The sequence below is a fragment of the Lissotriton vulgaris genome, chromosome 9 (genome assembly GCF_964263255.1).
Source record: "Lissotriton vulgaris chromosome 9, aLisVul1.2, whole genome shotgun sequence".
NCBI classification, from domain to species: Eukaryota; Metazoa; Chordata; class Amphibia; order Caudata; family Salamandridae; genus Lissotriton; species Lissotriton vulgaris.
Window position 1 is genome coordinate 862,251,520 of NC_141697.1, and position 23,764 is coordinate 862,275,283.

Consider the following 23,764-nt stretch of genomic DNA (forward strand, 5'->3'; position numbering starts at 1 on the left):
TAATCAGCAACCTCCGTCCTGGTTTTCAATGAGGGCCCCTTCATTTTCATGCATGCATCAAAAAAGGAAGCCGTGCAGTATCTCCACAGTGGGGAACTCCAGAACTACACAATTTCAAAGCGCTGTAGGGCCTTGGAACTCATCTGCTAAAAAGGCTTGCCAAAATTGTCTAGCATTGCCAATTAGGCAACGGTCATAATTCTTCTGGGGAGTCCTAATAAAAAACAACTGTTTTCTTTCAGCTTTATGAATATTTACGAGTTGGCCCTGCTACTACTAAAAGAAAAGCGATAGGTTGTGCATCAGTCAGTCGTTGCGAAGTTTCTTCCGTGTTTTAAGTTGCTCTGTGCTGTTGAACCCTTCAAAAATGGATCTGTTTTTCAACACGAGTTTTCTTCTAGCCATCGGGTTTCTTTTCCTTCTTTTCCTTCTATCCTGGGCATCAGTGAACAAAGGGGGCAATCTACCACCTGGGCCAACCCCATTGCCTTTCTTAGGGAATCTTCTGCAGCTCAAAGGCAGTGATCTGTATAAAACTCTGCTGGAGGTAAGTCGGTTTCTTCCAAAACTATCTTTGTAAAAAGATTTTCTTGGCTTTGTAAGCAGTGAGAGTGGGGATCGATCACATCACATCACATAAAGTGAGATCCGAAAGTGCTAATTTAGGACTTGGACCTTATCACATAAGGTGAACACTGGAAGTGCTACTTTAAGGCATTTTTGACTGACACTGTCACATGTCGTTGGTGGTAAGTAAAGCAGCACTTTTTGCCAGCACCTTTCACCACCTTATTATGATAGAATATTTCGGGAGATGGTAATTTCTGATAAGAATGTTTGTGAGTAGCTGTTGTGCTTTGGCGTTGGCTGTGCTGTTGTTCTGTGGTCTTTGTGGTGCATCGTTTTTTGATTGCATTATTGTCGTGCACTTTAAGTTTTTGTTGTATGCACAAATCTGCCTTCTTAATACAGTAGTAAAAAGTGTTTGCACTGACCTCTCTCTGCCTTAGTTGAATTTACATTATTATTATCAAGTCGGTGAGTCCGAACTAGTCAAAATAGCTTTTATTTAAAACTGACAAAAAATATTCTGTTGTATGCCAGTGTTGTTGTTTATTTCTTTCAATATTATTAGTTTGTTACTTTATTATTTTTGTTTCGGTTGAAGACTGCTTTTGCTCAGCATACGTAAGGAGCAGCCCAAAATAACAACGAAAACTGAGAGACTAGAGGACTTGATTGGGCCATTTTACTGAAACATTTTTATTATTAAGTAGTCAGGGCCAGATTCACAAAGGTAAAGTTAGACCAATAGTTTTCGGTATTCACAAAGGTGAGTTACGAGTAGTATCTTTACAACTGTGGAGTTTCCACACTTGGGGCAGAATTTCTGCACTTGGGATGGAATCTCCACCCCATCAGCCCTCAGTGCAGAAATCAAGTTCAGAGATTCCCGCATCAGACCGGAAACTCCACCCAATGATCTCTTGACTGGGGGTTAATGTTTATTTTGTTCCTCCTTCCGCCCATCATCTGTGTGACTTTTTCTTTCTCACCCTAAGTGCACCCGGTATGCCCAGAGGTGGGTCCCAGGGTCATTGTGCCACTGGATTTAAGGTAACCTGGCTGATGTGTGGTGATACCCAAAACTGGTCCCAGGAAGCTTGTTTCAGGGCCAAGGATGACCTGGCATGTGTCTTTTACTTTTAGAAAGTAGGCATTTGCTTACTTTAACCATTCTGTGCCTCTGCCTGTCTCTGAATACACGTCTGGGTTGGATGACAGCTGGGTTTTGTACATTCCCTCTAAAAATCACAGAAAGGGAGCTTGGGTGTGACATTTAAATCCTGATGGCCCATCACCAGCATGACGGGCCTTCCAGTGGTAGACTGGGAGGGAGGAGCTGACACTTGCACCTGAATAGGGCTGTGCCTGTCCACACACAAATAGCTGCATTACCCCCTGTAGTGAGTCTGGAGCTAGGGCTGGTAAGGCAGGGACCTTGTGAACTTCAAAGGCCTCTTTGAAGTCTTCCCCACTTCAAAGACACTTAAGAACTGGACCCCTGACACTACCAGTTCAGATGCTGTAATCAAGGACATTCTGCCTAGAAGAAGGGCTGCATGAGGGACTGCCACTTTTCTAACTGCTTTGTTGTCTTGGCCTGCTGCCTTCTGCTTCTTGCCTGGGACTGAGAAGCACTGAATCTTTTCTCTACATCCTTGAACTCAAGTTGCATCAGAAGCGGATTATGCAGCTGTTTTTCTCCAAAATTAATTTATTTTAGCTGTTTTATATCGCGCTCATATACTACCAGAGTGTCCTGGCGCGTAAAAAAGGAAACAAGCATGTGGCCGGAGAGAAAGAAGAGAACAGAATTTTCTTTTACTATGAGAAATTTAATAAGCCATTCTGAAAAGATAAGTTTTAAGTGCCTTCTTGAATGTCACAAAATTTTCAGTTAATCTCAGGGAAAGAGGGAGGGTATTCCAAGTCCTGGCCGCGGTGACAGAAAGTGATTGGCCTCCCAAGCGAACTCGCTGAAATCGGGGTACTCTTAAAAAATTACAATCTGCTGAACGCAGAGCCCGAGTAGGGACATAGCGGGAAAATCTGTCCCTCAAATAAGAGGGGCCAAGGTCATGAACTGCTTTAAAGGCTATAGTAAGAATTTTAAAGGTTATCCTCTGCGCTACTGGCAGCCAGTGTAGTTCCTTCATGTGAGTCCGAGTACTTTCTCTATATGGCACATTGCACAGTAGGCGAACAGTCGCATTTTGGATGATCTGAAGCTTAGAGACCAAAAAGGCCGGAGCACCACACAGCAGAGAGTTGGCATAATCGAGTCGTGATAAAATAAGGGCTCTTGCGACCGACTCTCTTGCTGAAGAAGGCAGATAAGGAAAAATCTTCCTCATGGCTTTTAGGGACCCGAAGCACACCCCAGTGAGTTTTTTTATGTGTGCCTCGAATCGCAAATCCTCCCCAAACCAGACTCCCAAGTTTTTAGCAGGGATATTGACGGAGCCTGGCTGGGGAAAATCGGAAGGCCACAGAGTTTCTCTGAAATTGGGCGGAAACTGGCCATATAGCAAGATTTCTGTTTTATCTTCATTGCACTTCAGCTGTGCTGCTGCTAACCAGTTGAACACAGCGGAGAGGCATGAACGCACAACCTCAGTGTCAGTGTTCGCATCTGGCCACGTAAACAGGAGTTGCGTGTCATCCGCATATGCTATTATTTTTGCTCCCATTTGTTCAGCTAAAAAAATAAGAGGAGTGAGATATACATTAAAAAGGAGGGGGCTCAAAGTAGAGCCCTGGGGTACTCCTGTAGTAAGGGATTTAATCGAGGATGAGTAAGGAGGGATCCAGACCTGCTGAGATCTGTCTGTAAGAAAGGATTTCACCCATTCCAGAGCGGAACTCACTATGCCGATATCGGCCAGCCGTGCCAAGAGAAGTGTGTGTGGAACAGTGTCAAACGCAGCAGAGAGGTCCAATAAAATTAGGACCGCTCTGCCGCCACTGTCCAAGCACCCTCTAATCGCCTCTGTAACCTCTACCAGCGCTGTCTCTGTGCTATAGGCTGCACGAAAGCCAGATTGGGCAGGATGTAACGCCCCTGAAGTTTCCACAAAGGCATTAAGCTGGGAAAATGCAAGCTTCTCACCAATTTTAGCCATAGCTGGTAGAAGAGAAATAGGTCTATAGTTGTTCGGCACAGCTGGATCCGCGCCTGTTTTCTTTAGCAATGGCAAAAGCTTAGCCTGTTTCCATATTTTCGGGACAGTTGCAGTAGAAAATGATAGTCCTATTATTTGGGAGACTTCAGAAGCCACTACTTCGGCTGCTTCGGCCAGCACCCGGGCCGGGCAGACATCCCCGGGAGCACCAGATTTTAATGATTTAATTGCTGCCAGGGTATCCTCGACCGAAGGAGGGATAAGTCTCTCCATGATGATGGTGGGAGGAACCTTAGTTTCGTTGTTATCTGTCATCTCATAGCCTCCTCCAACTGTTCTCAAACTGTGTTGAATGTTAGCAATTTTCGTTAGGAAGAAGGAGGAGAGCTTTTCACACCATTCGGTAGAAGGACTCATAGATACCTGCTCAGCACAGGGAGAGAGAAAGCTCTTCACTATCGAGAAAATTTCCCGACTGTTGTTATTAGCTCTCTCAATTCTTTTAGAAAAAAACTCAGTTTTTGCATGTTTAATGCTAGTATAGTAATCTCGCTGAGCTGAGCGAAACACTGCTTTAGCCTGTGGACAGTAAGCTAATCTCCATGCTCGCTCCAGTTTCTTGCAAGCAAGTTTCAGAGTACGGAGGTGGGGCGAATACCATGGTTGAGAAGGAGTCATCCTATTTCAGCCTGAATCAGCCTTCTTCGAAGAAGAGGTCACCGCTGCATTCAACCATCTGTCGTAAACCTGTAGCGCAGAATCCATATCTGCCCCTAAGATGGGTCTGTTCAAATCAAGGTAGGTCATCAAATTACCCACATTGATTTTTGGGGGGCCCATTGTTTTAGCAGACTTAGGAGGATCTCTCAAGGCGGACCAAGAGAATCTAATCAGCTGATGGTCGGACCAAGTAACTGCTTGTGGGGCCTCGACCATCAGTGGGAAGTTAGTGCATACAATGTCTAAGATATGGCCACCAGAGTGGGTAGGGGAGGAAACCCATTGGGTAAGGGAGGCCAGATCAAAGTAGTCATATAGCAACTTTCTTTCTCGGCAGTCCTGGACATCAACGTGGATATTAAAATCGCCCAGCATTAAAAAGCGAGAGAACCTTAATGCACGGGGAACAAGAGTCTCAGAGAGAGCTTTAAGAAAGGGGCCAGAAGGACCTGGAGGCCTGTAAATAAGGGAGCCGCCCAGTGTGAAATGAGGGGATAGACCTAAGGCAAAATTTAAAAGCTCACCCTCAGCTAAAATGTCTGAGTCTTCCACCTTAAGAACCCAGCATTCTCTAAAGATAATTGCTAGCCCCCCACCCCTGCCATCCTTCCTGTCTTTCCGTTGGATTTTGAACCCTCTAGGGATGGCCAATTCAATATCAGGAGCACAAGAATCATTCAGCCACGTTTCTGTAATAAACAACAGGTCTAAAGTGCCTTCTTCTAGTAAAGCGTAAATGTCAAAAGCATGTTTGCTCATAGAGCGGGCATTTATTAAAGCTGCCGAGATAGAGCCCAGCTCAGAGGCGGGTTCGGGACTGGCAGTATCATGTATACAGCAGGTAAAACCACAGGTAGTGCACGGGTAAAGATTTACAGGGTCAAGTGTAGTACAATTAGATCTTTTGTCTACGGAGGGGCGAAGCGCCATCAGAGACGCGCGAGTATATGAAATGCTAGGGCTGGGCAGGAGCGATGATAGTCCGTCAGCCCGCCCTGCGTCCGCCGCGTCCGAGGCGCGGACGGGCGCAGACGGGCTGACCTTTGGCTTACCTTCGGCGCGCCTAAGGCGCGCCCGCCATGCGCGACCGCTGCGCGCTGAAGCAGGCATGCTAATTTTATGGCGCGTCCTCTCTCCACCAGCTAGAACGCTGCCACCAGTTCTGCTGGGGAGAAGGACTACCCTCAAGATGGCCGCCCCACCCTCGCCACAACCGAGATAGCAGCTACGGTGAAAAAGGGGCCAGGAGAGGCTTACAGAAGATGAACGGGTGAGTTATGCAGCTGTTTTTCTCCAAAATTGATGCACCATCATTTCTGCACAAATAGGAACTGACGCAGTGCCCTTCAACGCAAACTCAGTACTGCCCCAAAGACATCCCTGCAAGGCTCGACGATGATGAGGGATCTGACTGTGAGGCTCAATGACGATGCAGTGCCGATCCGAGGTCCCGACTGTGAGGCTCGATGACGACGCGGTTCCCAACTAGACTTTGACCCATCGACCTGACTGTCTAAATCAGAACTGACGCATTGAGTCTTCAACACTGATGCTTACTCCATCCAAGATACTCTTTCAGCATACCCTGTGTGGGTCATGTTGCCGGCCTGTCCTCCATTGCAGTTGGCTTGAACTTTGGATCTACCTTCACGAGAGCTGGAAACACGCCGAGATCAACGTCCTACTCAAGAAACCCAAGGCGGACCCAAAGGACCTCAAGAACTTCCGGCCCATCTCCCTGCACCCGTTACTGGCGAAATTCATTGAGAAGACTGTCAACAGACAACTGACCCACTTCCTAGAAGAGAACAACATCCTGGACTCCTCTCAATCTGGTTTCTGCAGCAACCACAGCACCGAAACCGCTCTCATCGCCACCACCGACGACATAAGGGCCCTGCTGGACAATGGCAAAACTTTGGCCCTCATCTTCCTGGACCTCTCGACCACCTTCAATACCATCTGCCACCACACCCTATGCACACGTCTACACCACGCAGGGATCTAAGACAAAACCCTGGACTGGATCACCTCCTTCCTCACCGGTAGAGCCCAGAGAGTCCGCCTCCCCCATTCTGATCCGAAGCCACCAACATCACCTGCGGCGTACCCCAAGGATCATCCCTCAGCTCGACCCTCTTTAACATTTACATGGCAACGCTCGCCAACATCGTACGATCGTACAACCTCAACATTGTCTCATACACCGACAACACCCAGCTGATCCTCTTCCTCACCAAGGACCGGGCCACCGCAAAACCAACCTCCATGAAGGAATGAAGGCCGTCGCGGAATGGATGAAGACCAGTCACCTGAAACTGAACTCTGACAAGCTGAGTTCCTCATCCTCGGCTCCACCCCCTCCACCTGGGACGGCTTCTGGTGGTCGGCCACTACCTCCAATCAGTGCACTGCTGTCACCGCATGAGAGCAGCACCAGGATTGGTGTAGGGAGTTTCCTGGTTGCTTAGTTGGAGTCGGGAGGTGGAGGTCCTTTCCTAAGGTAAGCTTACTTTAATAATTTGTGACTTTATTTGTACTCGCCAATTTATTTTTATACTTTTACATTTTATTTCTTGTGCACAAGCGTTTATTTATGTTTTTTATTGTATTTGTTCATGGGGTCGCCCGCTCCCTCCTCTCTGTTGATGCCAGCCTCCAGTGAAGCAGAGAGAGACTAGGATTGAGCCATATCTCAGTAATTATGATGTATTCCTGCTCTCTCCATTTGACACCCGCAGCAATATAAGAACAACATTAAATAGATGGGCTTTAACAGAGATTTCAACCAGAATTTATTCTGTAATTTTCAAAATTATCACTTAGAAGAATATCTTATAGTCGGTTCAACAACTTATTAGAAAGTAAGGTGCTCCAAATAGCGTAAAGGAGCAGTGCAGGTGACAAAGTGAATATAAAGTCTGCAAGTACTATAAAAAATGCAGGTATATACAAGTGACTGACAATGATAAATGGATGTTTGTGCAACACTCAGTGTAGAAGTGTTAGTATCCTCAATCAATTTAAAAACAGTCTACTGAAATATTTGTCGACGTTTCGACCCCACATAAAGATTATAAGTGCAAATGGTTGGCAATTGCAAACATAGTGTACCATGAAAAAAGTAAAACTCACTGGTGGAGTACTGTTGAAGGGGACAAACCTTCATAACAACATTGGCTGATGCAGCCTAAATCACAAGAGTCACAGTTTAACCTGTACTATTTCTATGTCTGAAAAAATGAACCATTGTATCGGATATGTAATAATCTGTTTCAAGGAAAGAAATCAAGTGGAAGAAAACAAGCGCCTTGGAACTCACCTTTTGATGCAAACACCGAGTGGCGGTTGGTGGCAAATAACATTGGAGTGAGCAAAGATATCCACATGACATACACACATATATACACATACACATATATACATGCACATATACACCTAACACATACACATAAAAAGTACACAATAATATACTCATTAAACCCTTCGCTGCTAGGCCTTTGACCCCCCTGTGCTAAGCCTTTTTTTTGCTATTTGGGGTAATTCGCGCTTAGGCCCCTGTAGTTTTTTGACCACATAAGATATACATGCCAAATTTGCGTCCTTTTTTTCCAACATCATGGGGATTCTAAAGGTACCCAGGGTTTGTTGATTCCCCTGGAGAGGACCCAGAAATTAGCCAAAATACAGCAAAACAAATTGGGGGGAGGGGGGGATGGGGAAAATGGGCTATAGATGAAAGTGTTTGGTTTTTGCCCTGCAAATGGTATCAAAAAAGGGGTTGTGGTGCTGAAGTCACCATCTTCCCAGCTTTCAGGGACAAGCAGAATTTTGTCAGGAAACCAAAATTATTTACACAGTTTTGGCATTTTTCTGGGACATAGCCTATTTTTGTTATTTTTTGTGCTTTCAACCTGCTTCCAGTTAATGGTAGAAATGGGTATGAAAGCAATAATGGATCCTGGAAAGCTATACATTTTAGAAAAGTAGACAAAATTCTGAATGAATTAATCAAGGGGTCATTTGTGTAGATCCTTCAAGGTTTCTTTATAGAAACTTACAGTTAAATATAGGAAAAATTTAAAATTAGTTGAAAAAAACAGCCATTTGTGTCAACATTTTCACCTGTAACTTCTTCTAATTATGACAGCTGTTTGAAATCAATATACCATTACATCCAGAGCTTTCCCACACAGAACTCTGAGAAAAAAGCGATTTTTTCTCATTGAAATTTGAGGTTTGCAGGAGATTCTGGGTAGGAGAATGTTGGGGGACCCACGCAAGCCATACTTCGCTGGACTCCCCCAGGTGTCTAGTTTCCAGAAATGTGTGGTTTTGGTAGGTTTCCCTATATGGCCGCCGAGCCCTGGGCCACAAACCCATGGGACCCCCCTTGTGAAACCAGGTTGGTTTGTGATAGGTAATTTTCATGTCGCCTCAATAGGTTTAGGGCCCTTTCCTCCTCGCAGGTCCTTGACCTACCCACCTGAGTGAGGTACCATTTTTATCAGGAGACCTGGGGGAACTGTTTGTTTGACATTTTGTTTAGGTTTGCAAGGGATTCTGGGTAACAAAACCTGGTGGGAGCCAGTCAAGTCACCCCATCCTGGATTTCCCTGGGTGTCTAGTTTTTAAAAATGTATAGGTTTGCTAGGTTTCCATAGGTGCGGGCAGAGCTAGGGTTGAAAAACTACAGCTAGGCACTTTGCAAAAAAGGGTCATTTTTCACTGTGAAAATGTGGTATATCTACGTTGCGTTTGGGCTGTTTCCTGTCGTGGGCACTAGACCTACCCATACAAGAGAGGGACCAGTTTTCTTGGAAGACTTTGGGAAACGCAAGGTGTGTGGAATTTTGTGGATCCACGCAGATTCCAGATCTTTCCACTACAGAAATGTGAGGAATATGTGTTTGTTTGGACGCACTTTGAGGTTTGCAAGAGATTCTTGTTAACAGAAGCTGGGAAGAGAGAGACAAGTCAACCCATCCTGGAGTCCCCTGGGTGTCTAGTTTTAAAAAATGTATAGGTTTGCTCGGTTTCCCTAGGTGCCGGCAGAGCTAGGGTTCAAAATCTACAGCTAGGCACTTTGCAAAAAAAGGTTCCCTTTTCACTGTGAAAATTTGGTGTGTCCACGTTGCGTTTAGGCCCGTTTCCTGTCCCGGGCACTAGGGCTACGCACACAAGTGAGGTACCATTTTTCTCGGAAGACTTTGGGAAATGTGGGGTGGGTGGAATATTGTGGATCCATGCATATTCCAGACCTTTACACCACATAAATGTGGGGAAAATATATTTCTTTTTTACAAAGTTTGAGGTTTGCAGGGGATTCTGGGTAACAGAACCCATTGAGAGCCAGACAAGTCACCCCATCCTGAATTCCCCTTGGTGTTGAGTTTTCAAAAATATACAGGTTTTCAAAGGTTTCCTATGTGCCAGCCACGCTAGGGCCCAAAATTGACAGGTAGGCACATTGCTAAAAAAGAGTTGGTGCCTAGTGGGCTTTCTGCAGAAAGACTGTGGCTATTTTTTGTAGGGGTGGGATCATTGGTATGCTCATTCTTGGCATCTCCCACCCCACCCATATAAAAAGCCAGCATAATTGCTGGCGCCTAGTGGGCTTTCTGCCCCCTGTGGGGGCAGATCATGGGCCACTGCCCCCCAGGAGGGCAGAGAAACTGGCATTTTTCTGGGGGGTGGGGGGATTGTAATGCCCATTTTGAGCAGCCCCCACCCCTACATAAAGAAAAACAAAAATCTTTATATCCTCGGGGGCATTTCAGGGGCTACTGCCCCCATATGCCCCCCCAGGGGGGCAGAAAGACCAGCATTTTTGTGGGCAGGGACATTGACATGCCTGTTTTGGTCAGCCCCCACCCCTGATTAAAATTGGCAAGAAAATCCCTGCCATATACTGGGCTTTTTGCCATATACTGGGCTACTGCACCATCTGCCCCCTGGAGGGGCAGAAAGGCTGTCATTTTGGTGGGGGAGTGGGGGCATTGGCCATTTTGGGCGACCCCCACCGTAATTAAAATTGCCCCAAACAAATCCCTGGTTTCTAGCGGGCTTTCTGCCCCCAGGGGGGGTGCAGAAAGACTGTAATTGTTGCAGGAGTGGTAGCACTGGCATGGCCATTTTGGCAGCCCCACCCTAATTTAAATTGCCCCCCAAAAAGTTCCAGGTTCTAGTGGGCTTTTTGCCCCCCGGGGGGCAGAAAGGCTGTAGTTGTGGCGGGGTTGGTCGGGGGCATTGGCATGCCCTTTTTAGGCAGACTCCACCTTAATTAAATTGTCCCCAAAAATCCCTGGCGGTTAGTGGGCTTTCTGCCCCGGAGAAAATGAATATGGAAGGGTGCTGTACTCAATACACATAAATTAATAAGTGTTATTCCGGTATGTGTGCCGTACTGGACTAGTGCCTGCAAACTACGTGAAACAAATGTATATGGCCTGGTGTTGTGAGTCACCAGGACTCCAGTACGCACTACTTCTATGCTTTTAATTAACGTTAGTACATTCAATCTTATTCAGACAAACAATAATGGGACAATCGTTTTGTTCACTTTGATATGTTCTTTTTACAATCGATAAATTCAACTTTCACAGAAATACAAGCAAATTACATGGTTCGTACAACTCAAATCATAACAATTGATCTACACCCAATGCATTTCGGGGCAGATGCCCCTTCGTCAGGGGTCTGTGTATAGAAAAGGAAGGAAGGAAAAAAGGAGAAGAAATCTCATTACTCTTGATGCAGGAACAAAACCAAATGCTTAAATTCTAGGTTTGTGTATTCAAAAATAGACTCTTACCACGAGTAAGCTGGAATCATAAATTCCAATACAACTTCCTGAATATGAGTTATCTATATAAGGGAAAATGGTATAGGGTTTTTTAGTACACATATCTATTTGATATAATAGACATCAACTAATCCCTGTTGTTACAAAACTGTTACCTGAACGGTTATCTGTGAAAAAATCTAGAAAAAAGCGGAAACGAGGGAAATACATGTAAGAAAACCGTGCATTTATAACACTTAAACTTATTCGAGCATGCTCATTAATTGAGCTCACCTGTGCTGTGGTCCCATGTTTTTCGAGAGCCTAAACCAAAAAATATATATAAACACAGTCATGAACGCTGAATGAAATTTGCGTTTGACCTATACCATTTGCGATAGATTACACAATGACAACTTTTACCTGCGAGCCTTATTTGTTTAGCTTCAGCCTCGCCAGATTCTCAGAAACAAGTATTCCTGCCGAAAAAATGACAGTCTATTAAGCACTGGCCAGCGCGTATCTATTACTAAATAACCGCAGTTGTCGAGCCGATTTCAACTCTTACCGAAAATTAGCAGGTCTGCCACCCGTAACAGCGTTCTTCCCGAGTGCCGGTACAAGCGATAAGTCCCTTCTCACTTTTAAGCACGCTAACCCGCGCATGGAAACAAACGAAGGACTTGCTTCGTATCCGATTTTCTAACGTAGCGATCTAACACTTTCTCAATTAAATAAAATGTTATTGTGGGTGAACAGTGAGCATCTATCATTCGTAATCAATATTTGATTCTGCGGATACGCAACAAAGAACGCGTTCGTAGTCCGTATACTGTTTCATGAAAAAATTCGCCGCCATACTTGAATGGTACACAGCATTAAATGCCAAATCTAAAAAACGTATACACAAAGGAAAGACAAGTGAAGAAAGAAGAAAAGAGTGAAAGATTCAGAAACTCACTTGCATATTACTTATTTCAAAATAGCCCCTACCAAGTTACATTCTCCAATACATAGTGTCAATAGTAATCAACAAGCTGTCTACCAAATTTTCTTGTGTATGTGAAAACAAGTAAATAAAGAGGAAAGGAACAAAGATTCAAAAAAATTATTGACAAATTACCTATTCAGACTCGGATCATAACAGTTCCTACCTATTTACATTCTCCAATACATAGTATCAACAGTGATCAATGTGCTGCCTATTGCAGTGTGTATGTATATGTATGTGTGGGTATCATTGTGTTCAAGGCAACCTGAAGGCTCAAGACGTGTGTGTGCTTCATAGAAAACAAATAAGATCCAGTTTGTCATTCAGTCCATTCGGAATGAGGGTTTGTAATTTACGAATCCAAAAAATCTCCCTTTGGAGAAGCACTTTCGCATTGTCTACACCCAACCTTTGTGGAACCAGCTCAATTACTTGAAATCTTAGCCAGTGCTTAGCCAGAGGTGATGTCAAATTTTTGTTCCGGATACGGGTTTTGTGTTCTGACAGTCTCAGCTTTACTTTCCTGTCTGTTTTGCCAACATATAATAATCCACATGGGCACTTGATTGAATAAACCACATGTTCAGAGTTACAATTGGTGGTGTGCCTCAACTGTATTTTTTCTCCTGTGCGAGGATGTAGAAGAGTATCACCAAGTATGGCATTGTTACAATTTTTGCAGTTGTAACACTTTGTAGTTCCTTTAAATACTGATGTCTGTGTGGTGATATCCTTCGTTGGTTTGCTGAGTAATTCCTTTAGGTTTTGTGATCTTTTGTATGCAAATAATGGTCTATCGCAAAATAATGCTCCAAAATCTTTCTCTGCTGCTACGATCTCCCATCGTTTGAGGATTATTCTTTGGATGTCCCTTGACGCAGATGAATATTTAGAGACAAAAACCATCCTTTTATTGACCATCTTAGGTTTTTTTTGTAAGAGATCTGTCCTTGGCATTGCTTTTATTTTATCCAGATGTGCCTCTATCAACTTATTGGGGTAGCCCCTGTCCAAATACCTTTGTTTTTGCTGGTTCAGGCTCCTTTCGCATTCGACCTCATTTGAGGAAATCCTTTTGATTCTCATAAACTGAGAGGCTGGGAGATTGTTGATGAGATTTGATGGATGAAAGCTTCCATACAGTAGTGCTGTATTCTTGTCCGTCTCTTTCTTGAACAATTTTGTTTGAATGGATCCATCTTTTAATTCAACTAGAACATCCAGAAAAGGTAGTGCAGTATTGCTTATACTGTGGGTGAACTGTATCCGAGAGTTGGCCAAATTTAGACTCTTGATATTCCGAAGAAGCTCTACAGGGGAACGTTTCCATATAATGAAAATGTCATCGATGTAACAAGACCTTCCTGCCAAGTAGGGTCCTCAAGTACATAGTCAAGCTCAAATTTCGCCATAAAAATGTTGGCATAAATACATGCCCCCGGAAATCCCATAGCCGTACCTGTTAGTTGAGTGTAAAATACACCTTGCCAAAGAAAGTAACTGTTTTGTAGGCAAAACTCAAGTAACTGTAGTATGAGGTATTTGAGCTCGTTTGGTTTATCTGATCTTAACAGAGCCCACTCCATAGCTTCTAATCCCTGCTTATGAGGGATTGATGTATAAAGGGAAGCAACATCAATAGTGCACAGTGTCCAATCCTCATTGTCATCCATTGTAACTGTTGAGAGACTCCTTAAGAAATCTGACGTGTCCTCTAGGTATGTAACCCAGTTTTGAATGAAAGGTTGCATATGCGCATCAATGAAAATGCCAAGGTTCTCAAAAATAGAAGAACATCCGGAAACTATGGGCCTGAAAGGAGGGTCCTTTAGATTTTTATGAACTTTCGGTAGAAAGTAAATTTTAGGTCTTCTAGGATATAACTGCCACAAATACCGTTACTATACTATACTAATACTATACGTGACTTGGAGGAGGAAATATTTAATGTAAAACGTGATCTGTCAGAGAGAATTGAGGAAAATGTATGGGCTAGGACTCTAGAAGATATCAACACACGATTGGATAAATATGGAAAGGAGCTGGAAGAAACTAAGTTGTGCAAGTTTAAACGCGACACTATTGATTATAAGTTAAACGAGGCCTATACGTGGGCAGAAGTTTACGCTAAGAGGAGATTCAATAGTAAAAAACAGCAACCAGCTTCCTCGGATGAAAGTGTAGTTTCCGATAGTGAATTGAGCACAGTGAGACAACCCTTGACTGCCATGCAACTACAAAAGTCAACAACTCAACCCTCAGGTCAAGCAGATGCAGCAGCTGGACCGTCATCGGTATCTTTTTTAGAGAAGGATTTACCACAGAGCAAGCCACCGGATGTCTCAACAACTCTAATTGGAGACAAAAGACGAGAAGAGGACAGGTAAAAGGAAAGGGAAAGGGAGAAGGACAAAGAACAACTGAAAAAGACGGGGCTGCGAAGTCAGACCAAGACCTCATAATCAACATCTCCAGCTACTCCTTATCAAGCTTTGAAAATAAACTTTTAAATAAAGGCACATCCTTTGTAAATACATATCATACTAATGCTTTGGAAGTTGAGGTGGCATTCTTTAAGTTCATGAGAATCCTGAGGTTGAAACACTTCTTCACAATTTTGAACCCAGTAGAGGACACGGAGAATGTGGAAAGACAATTCAAACCAAAAAGCAACTTCATGGCACCCATATCCCACAAAACCTTGGACACGTTCGAAATCTTAGTAAAAGCGGATATGAACAGAATTCAGTTCAAAAGGAAAGCCAAGAATCTCACACGAGCGGAATTTAGTGCTCTCCAAAGACTAGCGAAGAACAAGGATTTGATGTTTCAGAAAGCAGACAAAGGCGGAGCACTTGTTCTCATGGATTTTGTGTTCTACAAACAGAAGGGTGATGAGCACGTGCAGAGCGAGGGAACATATGCCAAACTTGAAAATGACCCGACAATGAATATATCTCAAAATCTAAACAACATTTTGGATAGGGCTGAGGATCTGAACTGGATTGACAATACAACAAAACGGTATTTGAGGCAGTTATATCCTAAAAGACCTAAAATTTACTTTCTACCGAAAGTTCATAAAAATCTAAATGACCCTCCTTTCAGGCCCATAGTTTCCGGATGTTCTTCTATTTTTGAAAACCTTGGCATTTTCATTGATGCGCATATGCAACCTTTCATTCAAAACTGGGTTACATACCTAGAGGACACGTCAGATTTCTTAAGGAGTCTCTCAACAGTTACAATGGATGACAATGAGGATTGGACACTGTGCACTATTGATGTTGCTTCCCTTTATACATAAATCCCTCATAAGCAGGGATTAGAAGCTATGGAGTGGGCTCTGTTAAGATCAGATAAACCAAACGAGCTCAAATACCTCATACTACAGTTACTTGAGTTTTGCCTACAAAACAGTTACTTTCTTTGGCAAGGTGTATTTTACACTCAACTAACAGGTACGGCTATGGGATTTCCGGGGGCATGTATTTATGCCAACATTTTTATGGCGAAATTTGAGCTTGACTATGTACTTGAGGACCCTACTTGGCAGGAAGGTCTTGTTTATTACAAGCGTTACATCGACGACATTTTCATTATATGGAAACGTTCCCCTGTAGAGCTTCTTCGGAATATCAAGAGTCTAAATTTGGCCAACTCTCGGATACAGTTCACCCACAGTATAAGCAATACTGCACTACCTTTTCTGGATGTTCTAGTTGAATTAAAAGATGGATCCATTCAAACAAAATTGTTCAAGAAAGAGACGGACAAGAATACAGCACTACTGTATGGAAGCTTTCATCCATCAAATCTCATCAACAATCTCCCAGCCTCTCAGTTTATGAGAATCAAAAGGATTTCCTCAAATGAGGTCGAATGCGAAAGGAGCCTGAACCAGCAAAAACAAAGGTATTTGGACAGGGGCTACCCCAATAAGTTGATAGAGGCACATCTGGATAAAATAAAAGCAATGCCAAGGCCAGATCTCTTACAAAAAAAACCTAAGATGGTCAATAAAAGGATGGTTTTTGTCTCTAAATATTCATCTGCGTCAAGGGACATCCAAAGAATAATCCTCAAACGATGGGAGATCGTAGCAGCAGAGAAAGATTTTGGAGCATTATTTTGCGATAGACCATTATTTGCATACAAAAGATCACAAAACCTAAAGGAATTACTCAGCAAACCAACGAAGGATATCACCACACAGACATCAGTATTTAAAGGAACTACAAAGTGTTACAACTGCAAAAATTGTAACAATGCCATACTTGGTGATACTCTTCTACATCCTCGCACAGGAGAAAAAATACAGTTGAGGCACACCACCAATTGTAACTCTGAACATGTGGTTTATTCAATCAAGTGCCCATGTGGATTATTATATGTTGGCAAAACAGACAGGAAAGTAAAGCTGAGACTGTCAGAACACAAAAGCCGTATCCGGAACAAAAATTTGACATCACCTCTGGCTAAGCACTGGACTGAAGTAGGACATTCCATTGCCCAACTAAGATTTCAAGTAATTGAGCTAGTTCCACAAAGGTTGGGTGTAGACAATGCGAAAGTGCTTCTCCAAAGGGAGATTTTTTGGATTCGTAAATTACAAACCCTCATTCCGAATGGATTGAATGACAAACTGGATCTAATTTGTTTTCTATGAAGCACACACGTCTTGAGCCTTCAGGTTGCCTTGAACACAATGATACCCACACATACATATACATACACACTGCAATAGGCAGCACATGATTACTGTTGATACTATGTATTGGAGAATGTAAATAGGTAGGAACTGTTATGATCCGAGTCTGAATGGGTAATTTGTCAATCATTTTTTTGAATCTTTGTTCCTTTCCTCTTTATTTACTTGTTTTCACATACACAAGAAAATTTGGTAGACAGCTTGTTGATTACTATTGACACTATGTATTGGAGAATGTAACTTGGTAGGGGCTATTTTGAAATAAGTAATATGCAAGTGAGTTTCTGAATCTTTCACTCTTTTCTTCTTTCTTCACTTGTCTTTCCTTTGTGTATACGTTTTTTAGATTCAGCATTTAATGCTGTGTACCATTCAAGTATGGCGGCAAATTTTTTCATGAAACAGTATCTGGACTACGAACGCGTTCTTTGTTGCGTATCCGCAGAATCAAATATTGATTACGAATGATAGATGCTCACTGTTCAACCACAATAACATTTTATTTAATTGAGAAAGTGTTAGATCGCTACGTTAGAAAATCGGATACGAAGCAAGTCCTTTGTTTTCTTTCCATGCGCGGGTTAGCATGCTTAAAAGTGAGAAGGGACTTATCGCTTGTACCGGCACTCGGGAAGAACGCTGTTACGGGTGGCAGACCTGCTAATTTTCGGTAAGAGTTGAAATCGGCTCGACAACTGCGGTTATTTAGTAATAGATACGCGCTGGCCAGTGCTTAATAGACTGTCATTTTTTCGGCAGGAATACTTGTTTCTGAGAATCTGGCGAGGCTGAAGCTAAACAAATAAGGCTCGCAGGTAAAAGTTGTCATCGTGTAATCTATCGCAAATGGTATAGGTCAAACGCAAATTTCATTCAGCGTTCATGACTGTGTTTATATATATTTTTTGGTTTAGGCTCTCGAAAAACATGGGACCACAGCACAGGTGAGCTCAATTAATGAGCATGCTCGAATTAGTTTAAGTGTTATAAATGCACGGTTTTCTTACATGTATTTCCCTCGTTTCTGCTTTTTTCTAGATTTTTTCACAGATAACCGTTCAGGTAACAGTTTCGTAACAACAGGGACTAGTTGATGTCTATTATATCAAATAGATATGTGTACTAAAAAACCCTATACCATTTTCCCTTATATAGATAACTCATATTCAGGAAGTTGTATTGGAATTTATGATTCCAGCTTACTCGTGGTAAGAGTCTATTTTTGAATACACAAACCTAGAATTTAAGCATTTGGTTGTGTTCCTGCATCAAGAGTAATGAGATTTCTTCTCCTTTTTTCCTTCCTTCCTTTTCTATACACAGACCCCTGACGAAGGGGCATCTGCCCCGAAATGCATTGGGTGTAGATCAATTGTTATGATTTGAGTTGTACGAACCATGTAATTTGATTGTATTTCTGTGAAAGTTGAATTTATTGATTGTAAAAAGAACATATCAAAGTGAACAAAACGATTGTCTCATTATTGTTTGCCTGAATAAGATTGAATGTACTAACGTTAATTAAAAGCATAGAAGTAGTGCGTACTGGAGTCCTGGTGACTCACAACACCAGGCCATATACATTTATTTCTGCCCACGAGGGCAGATTGGGAGCTAATGCCCCCATCTTCCACCAAGGGGGGCAAAAAGGTTGTAATTGTGGTGGGGGAGTGGGGACATTGGCATGCCCGTTTTGGGCAGCCCCCAACCTAATTATAATTTGTCCAAAGAAATCCATGGCTTCTAGTGGGCTTTCTGCCCCCCGGGGGGCTGATTGGGTGCTGCTGCCCCATCTGCTTCCGGGGGGGCAGAAAGGCTGTTATTGTGGTGGGGTGGAGGAATTGGAATGCCCATTTTGGTCAGCCCGCCACACTAAGTGGTCAAAATAAAATTCCTGGCGTTTAGTGGGCTTTTTGCCCCCCCCCCCCCCCCGGGAGCATATTGGGGGCTACTGCCTCCCAGGGGGGCATAATGACAGAGTTTGGGCAAATTTGGCTGGGGGAGCAAAGGCCCTTGCCCAAGGGGCCGCTCCCCCCTCCCTGGTGTCTAGTAGGTGGATTCCTGCTTAGGGATCAGCTCCACGCTCCAAAAGGAACTGTAGGCCTGTGCCTGTTCTCCAACCCGGCTATTGGGGACGTTTGAATTGCACATGCCAGTATGGCCATAGAAGGTAGCCAGCCAAACCAACATGCATGATCCAAACTTAAGTGCCCACTTCTCCTAGCTGCCGATCATTGGCTGCAGTGACGCACTAGTCCCGTCCTGCCCTCACACTCTGTTTGCTGGCAGAAAGTGTCAAAAATATAACTGTGATAAATTCATTCTATTACCATTTTGCTATTGACACTTTCTGCCCAGCAATGTGTGGGGGTGGGCAATACTCCTCCTCTGCAAGGAACCACAGCTGCAAACACTGTCATCTGTTTAGTGCAGCTGAAAGGAAATATTGCCTTTTAGAGGTTAACACAATGCCGTGGACACAGCCTCATATATGTGAAGGAAAGTAACTTCAATGAAGCTACTCGCTGCGCTGGGTTGAAAGGGACCCAGGCCGTGAGCGTGGGGATGCCCTCAGTCTTTAAACATTGTAATGGATAATTTACAATATGTGTCAGAGAAAGAATGCCACCATTGTTGCTTCCTTCCTTGACCTGACTTTCAAGAAGTAGCCCAAAAATGTGATCTGGACACAGGACTGACAGAACCCCTTGGACACCCTCAAACAGGAAAGGTATTTTATACAGCACTGTACTCAAGGACCCTGACTTTTCCCAGGAATTCATCGTGTAAACTGATGCTTCACAGCATGTCATGGGACAGTGTTATCACAGTTAAATGAGGAGGGCCTAGGCCATCCTGTAGCCTTCATCAGTAGAAGGATACTTGTCAGAGAGCAGAGTTGGAGAGTTATTGAAAATAAGCCTTTGCTGTGTTCTACACATTGAAGAATGCTGGCTCATGCAGTTGAGTGGTGAAAATCCATCACTGTTGGGGTGGTCCATCTCCATATAGGTAATGGACTTCATGGTGGAACTCCGTCCAGTGTCAGACCACTCCAAAGCTGATAGCCTCTCCATTTTCCTCTGCCTAAGTGATAAGAACTCCCAGGAAGCCGGCTAATTCTCCCCGCTGTCAGCTTGATGGGCTGCTAAAGTGCCTGTGCTCACTCCCTAAAATGTGGTACATATGGCTTACACTTAATTGGCATATTTAATTTACTTATACGTCCCTAGTAAAATGGTATACCATGTCCCCAGGACCTATGAAAATGCAACTTTTTGAAAGTTGGCATTTTCCTGCCCTAGATATTTTGCGCCTGCATCCTCTTCCGGATCACATGACTAGCTATAGTTGGCAGCTCAGCTTTTTTGTATTGCTCCCAGACAGCGACAGAATAGATGGACCTTCAATTGCAGGATGAGGGTGGTGGTGCTGGGCATAGCTTCTCTTGCAAATCAATAGGATGTGCCCTGCCTTCACACAAAGGACATCACATTACCTAATTGTTCATGCAGTGATGTTGAAGCCAGGGCAGGGGAGACAGAAAAGGCCAAGTACTACAAATGAAAATATCTAGAAACTCTTCCTACTTCAAAGAAGGTAATAGGTACAAAAAATAGGATCCTCAGACCCACTCTTCATTTCAGTCTCACAGGCCTGCCCTGCTGCTTGACCCTTGTTCTACCTTTTGAAACCAGGACTAGCAGAGTGACTTCAATGGCTAGTTGACTGGCCTTCTGATCAGAGCCTCAGGGACAAAGAAGTCTTCAACCAACTTGAACCCTCACCTTAGCCCAGCCAGAGTGAGTCCTGAACATTCATATGGTTCCTCTCGAGTCCTGGGCCATTGGAAGTGGTACTAACGGTGCCCAAATAGGCAGAACCCAAAACCTGGGACTGAGAATATTTTTGGCTAAACTGAGCTGTAAGAACTTAGACAAGACCAAGACCTACCTGCTTGTTTATCCGCCCACAGTGCATCATCACCAGTCTACATGAATTTACTTTTACATTTTAAATGTTTTTGTAGCTAAAAACTCTTAAGCTCATTTTTTTACTACAGCACGGCCAACATCTCCTATACGATAACATTGGGTTACTGTATTACATTTAATAAGTGATAACGTTTGCTTGGGAGCAGGTGGGGAAGTCATGTTTGTTGTCTGAAGAATTGTAATGTTAAATCCTCTTTAAAGGTAAAATCAGATTGTAAATTACAATTCTGAAAATGCCCCTTTTATAAAGTTGGCATTTTCTTGTCCTAACCATTTGGTGCCTGCAACCTGTTCCTGGGTCACATGACTAAGTGTAGTAGGCAGTTAGCCTTTGTGTATTTCTCCCAGACATTATCACAGTAGAGGGTCTGGGTGTTGGCAGCCTGACCTTATAGGGTGGTGGATCTCTCATTTACTACACTTGCACTTCAAAGACATCTTGTATGTCTGCTCTTGTGTTGGGGCACAAATCAGTGACATCGAGACAGTCATGTTCTGCTTCATTTTCATCCTTGTCAATTTCAGGAAAGGGCAACAGGGTGGAAGGTTTCAGAACGGAAAATTATTTTAAGGTTATATTCTCAGCCGCTAGTATGATCTTTTCATACTGGGTCAGGCAGCTGTTTGTCAAATGCTGTGTGTGAGTACGAGTCCACAATATTTCCACAAAGTGAGACACGTGCACCATTAAAGGATGACCCATGGCGATGCCTCCACATCTCTGTACGTTGATACCAATGGCAGCCACAGAATTAAGACATCCTAGCTCAGCAGCCACTTTGTCTAAGGCAGCTGATACATAAGCCACAGGTCTATGGGAACTTCCATGTATTTGTATAAGCACTGAGAGAGCACCCCCCTCCTTCTCACTGCAAAAAAGCAAAAAAAGCAAAAATACTTTGTTGTAATCAGGCATTCCCAGTGCCTGACCCTGGCAGAGGCTTTCTCTGAACTCTAGGAAGGCAACCAAACAATCATTATCCCATGGTACCAAATCTCACACATCTTTGTGTGTCAGTCTCTGTAAAATGCAAAAACAACATTTGATGGACAGAATGCAGAACAATGTCATACATTCACCCCAGTACAGAGAGCTGGGCCTAAATCCATCATTTTTTGCTCACCATGCCATTCCAGTTTGAACCCAGCCATATGCAAATCAGTCGACCCTGTGCTTCATGAGAACAGTTCAGCCCGAACTGCCAAGCCAGATCCTCCCTGGACTGGAAACAAGCATCCTAGGACCGGTTTCCGGGTTACACTCCTCTTCAGCCAGGATAGCTTGATTCCAGTGGAATGGAGAGCACAGGACCCATGTTTGGGCATACCCGTCCCATCTGGGCATACCCGTCCCACTCGGGGTGACAAATGCAAAAACAACAGTTGCTGGACAGAATGCAGAACAATGTCATTCACTCACCCCAGTACAGAGATCTGGGCCTAAATCCATTGTTTTTTGGTCACCATGCCATTCCAGTGACATACCCTGAAACCAGTCCCAGGATGCTTGTTTCCGGTTCAGGGAGGACCTGGCCTGGCAGTTTGGTCTGGACTGTTCCCATGGGGCACAAGTTCAAGACTGATTTGCATATGGCTGGGTCCAAACTGGGGTGGCATAGTGGGCAAAAGAATGATGGATTTAACCCAGATCCTTTGACTGGTGAGAATGTTTGCATTGTTAGCATTCCGTCCATCATTTGTTTGCTGTAACACTTTTTGCCCTAAGTTTGATGAGTATGCCCAGACGTTGGTCCCTTGCTCACTGTGCCACTGGATTCAAGCTCGCCTGGCTGAAGAAGGGTGACATAACCTGAAACCGGTCCCAGGATGCTCGTTTCCGGTCCAGGGAAGACCTGGCATGGCAGTTCGGTCTGGACTGTTCCCATGGGGCACAGGGTCAAGACTGATTTGCATATGCTTAATAAAAATGAGGAACACTACTAAGAAATGTTGAGTTTTTTTGTGATTCCAAAGAAGTCTCTTACACATCCAGGTACTCCTAACACAATGTATTGTTTGCACAGCACAATTCTTGACAGCAAACCGACATATACTGCACAATACTCTTTCAAATTTGCTTTTCATTAATTTGATGTGTCTTGAAAGTTTGTTATTTTCCCTGCCTGTCCCTGTGTCTTGAAAGTTTGTTATCTCCCCTCCCTGTCCCTGTGTCTTGAAAGTTTGTTATTTCCCCTGCCTGTCCCTGTGTCTTGAAAGTTTGGTATTTCCCCTGCCTGTCCCTGTGTCTTGAAAGTGTGGTATTTCCCCTGCCTGTCCCTGTGTCTTGTAAGTTTGTTATTTCCCCTGCCTGACCCTGTGTCTTGAAAGTTTGTTCTTTCCCCTGCCTGTCTCTGTGTCTTGACAGTTTGTTATTTCCCCTGCTTGTCCCTGTGTCTTGAAAGTTTGTTATTTTCCCTGCCTGACCCTGTGTCTTGAAAGTTTGTTATCTCCCCTCCCTGTCCCTGTGTCTTGAAAGTTTGTTATTTCCCCTGCCTGTCCCTGTGTCTTGAAAGTTTGGTATTTCCCCTGCCTGTCCCTGTGTCTTGAAAGTGTGGTATTTCCCCTGCCTGTCCCTGTGTCTTGTAAGTTTGTTATTTCCCCTGCCTGACCCTGTGTCTTGAATGTTTGTTATTTACTCTGCCTGTCCCTGTGTCTTGAAAGTTTGTTATTTCCCCTGCCTGTCCCTGTGTCTTGAAAGTTTGTTATTTCCCCTGCCTGTCCCTGTGTCTTGAAAGTTTGTATTTCCCCTTCCTGTCCCTCTGTCTTGAAAGTTTGTTATTTCCCCTGCCTGTCCCTGTGTCTTGAAAGTTTGTTATTTCCCCTGCCTGTCCTGTGTCTTCAAAGGTTGTTATTTCCCCTGCCTGTCCCTGTGTCTTG

General features: G+C 43.7%; 1 protein-coding gene across 1 annotated transcript in view; it reads left to right on the forward strand.

The window, feature by feature from the left end:
• The first annotated feature begins 302 nt into the window (after positions 1-302).
• LOC147692378 (cytochrome P450 2G1-like) overlaps positions 303-23,764 on the forward strand; it is an 847,409-nt gene continuing 823,947 nt past the window's right edge. The window contains exon 1 of the mRNA XM_086938602.1: positions 303-547. Coding sequence (XP_086794728.1) covers positions 368-547 — 180 coding nt within the window. The 5' untranslated portion in view covers positions 303-367. The remainder of the gene's footprint in view (positions 548-23,764) is intronic.